The 11,326-nt window shown below is 29.4% G+C and overlaps 1 protein-coding gene across 1 annotated transcript in view; it reads right to left on the bottom strand.

Annotated features, from left to right (window-relative positions):
* LOC111618505 (breast cancer anti-estrogen resistance protein 3-like) overlaps positions 1–11,326 on the bottom strand; it is a 25,239-nt gene that overhangs the window by 5,557 nt on the left and 8,356 nt on the right. Inside the window, exons 4-5 of the mRNA XM_023360045.1 lie at positions 7,630–8,289; positions 5,996–6,247 (exon numbers count right to left, since the gene is read on the bottom strand). Of these exons, the coding sequence (XP_023215813.1) occupies positions 5,996–6,247; positions 7,630–8,289 (912 nt within the window). The remainder of the gene's footprint in view (positions 1–5,995; positions 6,248–7,629; positions 8,290–11,326) is intronic.

The raw sequence follows: 11,326 nt of genomic DNA, 5'->3' as shown, positions 1-11,326 counted from the left end.
ACAGAAAATTTATTATAAATATATTTGATATTTTCATGACTAGGACATGAACTGTTATCTAATTCAACATAAATAATTTTTTTGTTTAATAAGATACATTCTTGGATGTAAAGACGATTGATGGCATTGATGTAGATTGGGGTTTGCAGCCATTTTTGCTTGTTGATCATTTGAAAAATTTGAACTAGTATAGAAAAAGATTGGAAAATTAATTCAAAATAATAATAAATTACTAATGGGAATTAAAATGGAAAGAAAATTTAGGAATTACTACTAATAATAATAATTGAAGAGACAATTATTATTAGTAGTAATAATTCCTAAATTTTCTTTATTCAGATTCTATAATAATAAATATTATTATTATTATAGTCTGAATAAAGAAAATTTAGGAATTATTACTACTAATAATAATTCTCTCTTCAATTATTATTATTAGTAGTAATTCCTAAATTTTCTTTCCATTTTAATTCCCATTAGTAATTTATTATTATTTTGAATTAATTTTCCAATCTTTTTCTATACTAGTTCAAATTTTTCAAATGATCAACAAGCAAAAATGGCTGCAAACCCCAATCTACATCAATGCCATCAATCGTCTTTACATCCAAGAATGTATCTTATTAAACAAAAAAATTATTTATGTTGAATTAGATAACAGTTCATGTCCTAGTCATAAAAATAGAAAATTTATTATAAATATATTTGATATGTTATTTAAATATAAAATATTGCCAACAGAGAGCAAATTATCAGTTTAAATAATTTTTTCTTTCCACTGTAGTTTGCAGCATTGTGTTTATATTTAATTTTGAAATTTTTACTATTCTTTAAACACACAATATTTACTACTTAAATGAATATTATTATACTTATTTTTTAAAATATATATTAAAAATCCTAAGTCACTCATCAACAAAGTGCTTTATAGAAGCATAGGTTATTTAAAATATTCGTCCGATAACACAATATTTATCACGTCATCAAATGAATCGTAATTCATAAATATTTATTGTGTCGTTTGAACGTTAAGAATTAAGATTATAGATTTACGATTAATTAACTAATACGTTTCTATTTACTGATACGACCTTTGATCCTCAAGTTTATCTAATTATAATTTCATGAACCTTCAGATATTCTAACCAAGAATAAATAGATGTGACCTTGCAATTTGTTTTTTGAACTTGATAATAAACAAGAAATGAATTAGGCAATTTTTTTTCTTTAATTTGATTAATTAATAATGTAAGAGTATATTATTGATTTAAGATTCATTTTGGACAATTTGTATTTATTTATGTAATTTTTTTCCAATTAATGGAAAGAAATGAAAGTTAAAAATCTTTGAGTATATTTAAAAGTTTAAATTTGAATTTATAATACTTTGTTTATTTAATGACATCAGATATTTCTTAGATTTTCAAATTATAATGCGCGAATAATATGAAATTAGTTTTAACAAAATTTAAATTTCTAAATGTAATGAATATATTTATTTTGTTTAACACAATAAAAGATATTTAGACAATTTTATTTTTGAAACGGGGGAGTCGATCCCCCGTTAACACTGTTGATTTTTCCGTTTTATATGAATTCCATGTTGTACGAGTCACTTAGATTTTACAAATACATGAGCCGTTAACAGCCCGGCACATGTATTTGTAAAATCTAAGTGACTCGTACAACATGGAATTCATATAAAACGGAAAAATCAATAGTGTTATGGGGGGGTCGACTGTATATAAAATATTCTAATAATGAAAATGGTGGAAATAAATTAAGTCATATTTAATTAAAGTTCTGCCTTTGGACTGAAAATCTAAAGCTCGTACGCTTTTCTTTTAAATTTTATTACTCAGAATTTTGCGTTAATCAATGAATGAGTAATAAAAACTCTTAAAATTGATGTAATATATCTACCAAAAATCAATTATTCAAATAGCTTTAGTATTTAACATTGAGATTAATATATAATAATAATGGCTATGGTAATTGCTACTATATGAAAATCATAAATCATTACTTCAATGTATATCTTCAATACAGCAATTACAACATTATAATTAATATTTATATTATATAACTTCTAATTACATTCAGATCATAAAATCATGAAAGATTATTTATGAATCTTTCAGATTTAGTGACGGATGAATTAGTTATGTAATGAATTTCTGATTCTTAATTATAACATATCTGATTTGTATGTGATAAATAACTTGAAATATTTCTTAATTTTTGCTATTTTGATTATTGAATCACTTGAATTTAAAAATATGATTATAAAATTTGTTTTTTATTTTACTTTGTGGACATTAAAACTAAACCATAAAAGTAACATATTGGCATTACATATTTATAGATTGAACAGTAATATATTTGATTAAGTTTAATTTATTTTCACAAACAGATATTCTATGTAACTTTTGTAGTTTACATTAGATTCAATGCAAATATTTTTAGAACAAAATAAAGGTATTTTAAGTAATAAATCAAAAATAATGCAAAACACATTAATTTAAGTAATAGTATTGTCAACAAACCTAATTATATAAAAACATTTTCTCTCACTAAAATATTCAGTATTTTACAAACAAAATAAGTGAAATATACAGTAGAGCAGTGTTTTTCAACCTGTGGGTCGCGGGTAAAAGAAAAAGACAAATGTTTGTAGGTCCTACACTACAATAAAAAAAACTACAATTTCAGTGAGAAGGCTGTGCCTGTTTATTTTACAGTACAATTGGTTTTTTGATTGATATTTAAATCTCAACAGAAAGAAAATTTAATACGTAGTTTTTAAAATCACTGACATAGTTTTAATATGGCCGTGGGGGATTGCCAGAATTTTTTAACTTATAAAGGAGTCTCGTATTCAAGAAGGTTGAAAAACACTGCAGTAGAGCATTGATTATCCGAATATCGATCAACCGAAAGTGTTCCAGTTGGCAAATTTAAATTTCCGCTAGGCTGTGGCACTGCAATATTTGGCTATGTCTTGGACTATCCAATATTATTTTTGTCGGTGTGCGCGTTTTAGCTGGCAGCACTAGCGTGACCAAGAGGGTACTTAAGGACGTGCCAGAATTTGAAAGAATTTCACCATGGGATAGGTTAATATATTTTTTTGTAATAATCAATTATACAAACAAGCCCAGTTCCGAATTGTTTCTGTTAATCGATTCTCTACTGTAATTGCTTGAATACTGACAAATGTATGGGATACCTGTCATCTTTATGTACATATACTTGGCCAAATCATAGCTTGCAAACAAGTGGTTCTTGAATGTCAATGCTGCAGTTTGTGCCGCATCTTGACAGATTCCAAGAGAAAAAAAAATATTATTGATGATATCTAAGTTATCATTTTTGAGAGTATATTTTAGAAAGGAAAATTCCTATTTACATCAACATCCATACAATAAATTAACAATCTGACTAACAAGAATGATACCATGACAATGTCATGTTGTGTTACTACATTACATTCTTTATGAATGGTCTTTTCTTCCTTAGAAAAACATTCAAATTTTCATATACAATTTCTGAATGATCAAATTTTATTCATCATTCAGAATAATAATTTCCTAAAAATTAATTTTGCAAAATAATATTTATAGTAAAGTATATCGTAACATGATTTAAATGGAAGAATGTTACAACAGATGGTAATTATTAAGTATATGCTAAAATTTTACTAAGAAAAAATAACCACGAGAGAGAGCAAGAGAGAGGGAGATTCTTTTTTTTGTAGGGAAAAATTTGCTTTTGTTGGCTTTGCTTAAGTACTTTTCTAAATACTAATTCTGAAACAACTTTAAATGCAATCTCAATTTGAAAGTGACCAAGACTTTTGTTCGATTTACCACATTCAATACATTTGCTATTGTCTCCGTAGAGATTTATAATTTTCTTCTCTTTATAACTATCACATTTTAACCAAAAATTATGATAATATATTATTGTAACAATATGATAAATGATTTTCATTCATTAACTTTGAAGTATTGATAACATTTCTCCATTTCAAATGATGTTTCCCCAGAATAAAATTCTTAACTTAAAGTAACTCTATATTAAAATCTGACCACATTTTTTAATAATTCAATGCTTTTCTATTTTTAAAACTTCAGTTTTAAATTCAATATTTGGGACAGATCTGAATCTGAAATTATGTAACTTTTTGAAATTTAATTTTCATAATTCTGTGTCTATTACAGCAAATTGCAGCTGAAATTAAATACATGGGATGATCTGTTCCAGTTTTTTGACACAACTGGATGTACATATTTGACTGTCCTCTTCAATTTCCATACATTCCACTTATTTAACTCTTTAATCACGAGCCCACCAGTGGCCGAGCGGATAAAACCACTGAATACTGATAGTTAGTCGTGGATTCGTGCCTCAATGGGCCAGTCACGTGGCCAACTTGTAAAAAAGGCCAGTTTCCCATAAAAGACCTCCTGGGAGGCATTCCCTCATTGGCAGATTGGTTATGGCAACATGACACGTGGGCAAATAAATCGAAATCAACTAAGGCAATTTTAGTTGATTTCATGTTTAATCTATTTGAGATAAAGTTGGCCAAAGGCAAAGTTGTTTGACTGGTTTTGTTTTACAAATTCCCCACTATTGAAGCCTAGCCTGAGGATAAAAATAATTTTGTATCCAGATATATAAACTCTTAAAATATTTTTTCTTTCTAAAGAGCTAATATATTCTTGTAATGCATTAATATATATTGATATTTTTCAATATTACTAATTTTTTGCTTTTATCCACTCTGGTGAGTAAGCATTTCACATTCATTAAAACTCACAAAAAGGAAAGCTTTTCAAACCATTTATAGAAAAAAGGGCATTCATCATTTAATATCAACATACAATATACAGAGGAATCTTGTTATAATGAACCATTCTGATGGAAAGAGAATATTTAACTGAAAGATTCTGTTGTGGATTACTATGGAAGTTGTGCCAGGGAAAATCTAGAAGTTTTTTATAACAAGATTCCCAGTATATTATATGTATAAATTATTGAAAATACTTTAAGAGCAATTTTTTCATTCTCTAGTTATATATATCTTTCACGTAATGTTAAACTTAGAACAAACAGCAGTTGAAAGATTCGTTTAGCTTGTGTTTGTATTAAATAAAATAACTAAGTCATACAGATTGTAAATTTTAAACAGTCATTTAAGAAAACATCAAAGTAATTTCAAATATCTTGTAAGATTTAATTTACATGATATTATTAAAATATAAATTCACAATGAAAAAGCTTTTTTTAAAGTAATTATATTATCATTAAACAATTATTTATCAACTAAATCATTATAAAAGGTTAATTAATGAATAATATGTTAAATTTAAAAGAAGATTTGAATTAAATAGAACAAATTTGATTAATTATTCAATATCATTTACAATAATTTCAAATTGTAATTTAAAGTTTTGATATTTAATCATTTTATCATGCATTTATACAATGACTAAAGAAAAATTAATGAAAAAAAAATTCAGTTATTTCTGTCAGTCTAAAAATACTCTGTAATAGGGAATCTGTTATAGACTAATCAAAGTCTACTAGAAATGACTAAATATGACTGAAGTGCAAAGCTTAAAATTTGGACCTGTTTACAAAATATCTACGGATAGTAGATATTTATAGATAAATAGAACAAATTCTTCACTATATAGCTTAGTATTCAATAATAATAATAATAATAGTTTAACCCAAAAGTCTATCCGGGAGCACCTACATCCCAGCATCGTTAAAAAGTCCTATTTCTTGCCACTAATTACAACCAAAGTTACGAGCACTTTGGTAGTTTCACATTGCGTGCAGTTGGTTTTTGTGCCACGCTTGACAAGTTTTTTTTATCAAGTTTTAATCAAAGGAAATTTCAAAGTGAAGTTAGGTATCTTTCACTATTTCTCAAGAACACTTACTTAAATATCTGGAGAACTTATATTATAATATTTATTACCTTATTAATAACAAAATGTAGCGACGAGTTTTTCCATTTACACGTCAGTACGTAGTCGCCGGGATGGGATATACAGTCTCTGATCAGAAAATCGCCATCGTTCGACATTAGCTCTTCCGCTCTTTGACGAGGGATGGTCCCGTGATACCAGGCGTGACTTCTCAAATCGCTGTTACTTAGACTTAATTCCCATTCTAATGCTTTCTTTAGCTCTTCTGGAGAAGCTTCAGTACCAATCATTGGTTCCTTCAATCAAATACTTTTCATTAATTATTCATATATTGTTTTTAAATGACAAAATAATCTTTTTTTGTATATAATTTAGCAAATTATAATACAAGAAAACTAAGTAATCACTTGAAAATTTATGTCTTAAAATTTAAATATGATTAAATGCTAATATTTTATTCATTTCTCTCTCATCAATTCATACACAATGCAATAAATGTCAGAAAAGTTGATTGATAACGTAATATCTTCGGTTGTTATTAGTAATTTGAATATTATAATCTGCTCGACGTGAGAAGCGGACATCGTACAAAAACAAAAATACAGATCTGCAAATTTAATAATCTCCAACCATTTTACTTAAGCGAATGTGGCAATTGCATTTGATAATTCGTTTTGTTTTTTGTAGCATTAAAACAGCAAAATTATTATTACATTTAATATAAATGAAGTACGATAATGTACAGTACAGTAAACGTATTTACAACGTACGTATCGGTAACACACAAAAACTTAAGTGAAAGTATACTCGTGCAAAAACTGCAATAAATTAACAGTTTTTATACATCACATTAGTATAACAACGCTTTATAAAACAGTACTGTACATCTAGAGTTACAACAACAGACATCCAAATAATTCACTTTTTTGATTATGTTATATATATATATATATATATAACATAAAGTTAAAATATATTAAACTGTACAAGAATAAATCCGGCCGGTAGACATTTTTAGAAAGATAAGATCTCCGCACAATTGATCTAGCCTCGATAATCAAGAAACCGGAAAGCCATTTGTTCGGGCATTTCCGAAACGTATAACCGAGCTAAAATTTTCGACGAGAGATCCTCCTCTTCGCATTCGAGAAACGAATACGGTCTCGGCATTATTCGGCGAAAAGCCAATTTTATAAACGAGACCATTATACGTTCGGACGCACGCAATGAATCATGCAAAAAAATCCATTTTTTCATTATCTTAACCAATGTTCGGTGTGTGTAACGCTACGTAGAATCAATCACTCTTAGATACAGATACAGTATTTAGATTCAGCACAATGATACTGAATTGTGAGTATGATGTTACAGTTGTGTAAGAAGCAGTATCATATTTCATTATGATGTCAGAGGTTATGGGATTTGACTAGTTATACAATAATAAAATTTAGACACGTGAAACATCGGCTCCACTTTTTTGTTTATGTTAAAATTCAATCTGTAGCATTCAAGAGTTAATCTGACATCCTGCAACGAAAGAAGTGATGTTTACATTACGTCACATCCCTTTCAATTTTGCAGTAATGTCATCGTTTATAATTTATTAATATCCTTTTTAACTTTTAAATATATAATTAAATATATATACATTGTATCAAATAAAATATATATATATTTTTTANTCTAGAGGTTTGTTTTCTGTTTGAAGTAATGTGGTTGCAAATTTATTTAAGTCGTAACAAGATGGGGGATTTAAATTTGGAGTTGACATATCTGTTATGTTGATATTTGGTGAATGGCCGTTACTTGGAGCATTGCCATCTTTATAAATGGGTTCTGTGTATACATGTTGGCTAGGTAGTCTACTAGGTTTGGGTGGAGGGCCATCTCGCTCTTGGGTGGGACTAAGCTGAGGATCGCTACCAATTCTTGCCATTCCTTTCCATCCTGCAGGTTGATGATGTGGCCGCAGAGTTGCAAATCCTGCAACGGAAGAAGTGGCCGTTTTGTTAAAGGTGCCGGGATGAGATTCTGCCGACAAACTTCCGTCCTCGCAGGGTTGCGAATGTCTTCTTGCCAAACACGGACTTCGATCGGCTTCTCTGATATCTGTTTCGGCAGCCAGTGCAGCATAATGGAGTTGACACTGCAATCCGTATCTGCTAGCATAATATGTAAGTGGCATTGTACGGTTTACGGGACAATTTATAATAGCTCCAGAAGCGGCCGACACTGCTCTCTTATTACCTACATAATAAGTTACTAGATCAGGTACTGTATCAAAACTGTCTTCTTCAAACTGATACTGTACTTTCTCGTAGACTGTAAAGGGTTGGAAAACAACCTAAAAAATAAATTTTGAATGAGTTAAGGATGGCATTTGATTGGAAAATGTTTAATAATTAAAATTTAAGCAAATTTATAACACATTTCTATTTATAAAAACTATTTCCTTAAGTTGAAAATTAGCAAAATATTTTTTTTAATTTATTGATATGAAAATCAAGATAGTCTATTATAGAAGTTATGAAAACACAGCAAACATAATATTTTCATGATAAAATTTTGCTCTGTAAAAAAATTCAAACTCTCTGAAGGTATGGAGGACTCTTATAGAAGGAAGAATATATAGTACATTTTTTTTATGTTTTAATTTTGATATTATTTGATGATACACTGTTCTAAATGCTGCTACTTTTCTACAGGTGATCTTATATTATGATTAATAATATACTATTTATAACAATCATTGGTGCACATTACATATTCCAGTAATGTGTTTTTTGATCTCACTGAGCTGTTGCAGCAGTTGGTAATTTGAAATTTTTCAACAATAGTAAATTGTGAAAAAAACTGAATGCCAAGAGACACAAAACCTTTGAAATATCAAAATTTTGCAGAAAATACATCATTTACTTATCAATTCAATATTCAAATGCAAAAATGAATTTAGTACAATTTTACTTTTGTTTCGTTTATCACATAGTATATGCAGTAAAATAAAGGGCTATAAAGTTTATAATATACTTTCGAAATTTGTCCAAAATCAATTGATAAAGCAAAACACCATGCGAAAGTAATAAGAACTGAAAAAAAAATCTCAAAGTTTGCAAATACTGAAGATGTGGGCATAAAATGTTTTGAAGATTGCCCATGCAAAAATGAGTACAAATATAATGGGATATTTTTCATATTCTATTTCTTCATTATGCAAGCCAAGAATAAAACTTGCTTTGAAAAACAGTCAGGAGAAAATGATTGACTAGAATGTGCAAGAGAATAATTCTTTATATATGTCATTTAATTGAAATAAACATGAACGTAAACATTATAACTCAGTTTTTGTTTTCTACACTTTCTTCCTCAAAGGCAGTAAGAGGCTCTTCTTTTTTTTTTTTTTTTCAAAGCCCATCATGGGGGTAGTCAGGCAGTGTGAGGAATGGGACTCGACGTATCCACAACAGATCCCCAAAAAATTCCCGGGGTTTCTCGACTCATCTGGATTTATTCCTAAGTCTCCAGAATGGTAAATTGACACTGTTGCTCAGCAAACCAGTCATATTCCTGTTTAATTTAGTGAGATTGTTAAACTCCACCATACCAAATAGATTCTCACAGGCCATGCTTATACTAAAGTAAAATAATAAATCCAAAGATAATCCAGTAATAGTCACCACTGTCTAAGAATATTTTTATTTTTTCAACTTAATTATCATCATAAGTCAAGTAAGATCACCTTATTATGAAGTTTAGATTGTAATATATTAAATATTGAGTAATACAATATTGTGATAATCACTGATTGAGACGTTTAATTGCTATGTATTGTAACTCTCCATCTAGATACACAGTAAGATAGTGAATTATGCCAAATTCCATTACTATTTGGAAATTGTAATATTGATCTTCTATTATATTGCAAAATTACTTTGGGCTATGACAAAACTGTCTGTATTTGATAACCCAAATTATTTTTCTTTCTTTTAGCATTGTGTTCTTCTATTAAGAATTTCAATTATAGTCACAAAATGGGTAAATTTAAATAAATTTAGATTATTGATATGCAGTGATGATTATAGGAATCAATTTTATTGTAATCAAAGGTGGGAAAAATATATACAATTCACTAAAGTTCTGTATATACAGTAGAGCATCAATTATCCAAATACCAATCAACCGAAAGCATTCCAGTCGGCAAATTCAAATTTCTGCTAGGGCTGTGGCATTGCAGCACTCTTCCCCTCCCTGCCAAACTGAACTGTAGGCCTAGTTTAATGTATTACATTATATAAGGCAGTGGTCCCCAACCCCCGATCAAATGGTACCAGGCTGCCCAAGGAACATTAAATTATTTCCATTTTATTTACTATGGTGTATTTCCTAAGGTTTGTGCAACTTTTAATGGACGACAGAACAACAGAATAAACTGGACATAAGAAACACACTTCGGGTGTCATTGTCTCCTATTAACCCCAGAGGGAACCGTCTCGTTGCAATGAAACAAGCTCAGGGTTCTCATTGATTTAGCGTTCTAGTGAGTTAAAATGTTAAATCACATTATATTCATTTTTTGGTGTAACTGTATTTTATTTTGAAGGCATGTTTAAATACAATTAAATTAAAATTATTAAATTAAATCAATCTAAAATATAAACAATCAACGTCCCCCCCTCAGTGGGCCGCGGTAAAATATCAAAGGTTGACCGGTCCGCGGCGATAAAAAGGTTGGAGACCGCTGCTCTACTGTACCTCAGATTTTTCATTCAATTTAAAAACATCTCCATCGTTGCATAATTCTTAGCGTTGGTTGTGTGGTTAACGATAAAATAAAACCATTAATTCTAAAAAGATGTACTATTTTTAGAGATACGGGGCCTATAAACGGTATCTGAGGATATGCTATTTTTAGATTCTCTTTGTTACTAAGAAAAGACTATGGAAATAGTTTTTTTTACACGATTTTGGAGAAAATGGAATTTAGATAGGGAATATCCAGGTTTTTGCATAGCTCTGCTAATGAATTGCAATTCCTTCTTCCACTAGTGCTTGGTTGGAAGGAAGGAGGTAAGGCCCTCTGCATGAGGGCATGAAGGAAGTTATGGCAGAGTTCACGTAGTATAAAGGTTGGAAGCAGTGGCGCAGCGTAGTGGGGGCGGCAGGGGCAGCACTTTTAGGGGGCGGCAAAATTTCACAATAAATAATAATAATATCTTGTAAAAATTTGAACCATTTCATTTCATATTTTTGTCGCACCTACGATTCGGACCGATTGAAATGAGCACAGAATTTTTCAATACTTATTCTGTGACGAAACTGAATTTTAGTCTTTTAAATTGAAATACCTAAATAAGGGGGCGGCGAAATTTTCCTCCGCCCCGGGC

Source organism: Centruroides sculpturatus, unplaced genomic scaffold, assembly GCF_000671375.1.
Source record: "Centruroides sculpturatus isolate CEXI.00-Female unplaced genomic scaffold, Cexi_2.0 scaffold156, whole genome shotgun sequence".
Lineage (NCBI taxonomy): Eukaryota > Metazoa > Arthropoda > Arachnida > Scorpiones > Buthidae > Centruroides > Centruroides sculpturatus.
The sequence above is the reverse complement of the archived record's forward strand: the minus strand, read 5'-3'. Positions and strand labels throughout refer to the sequence as shown.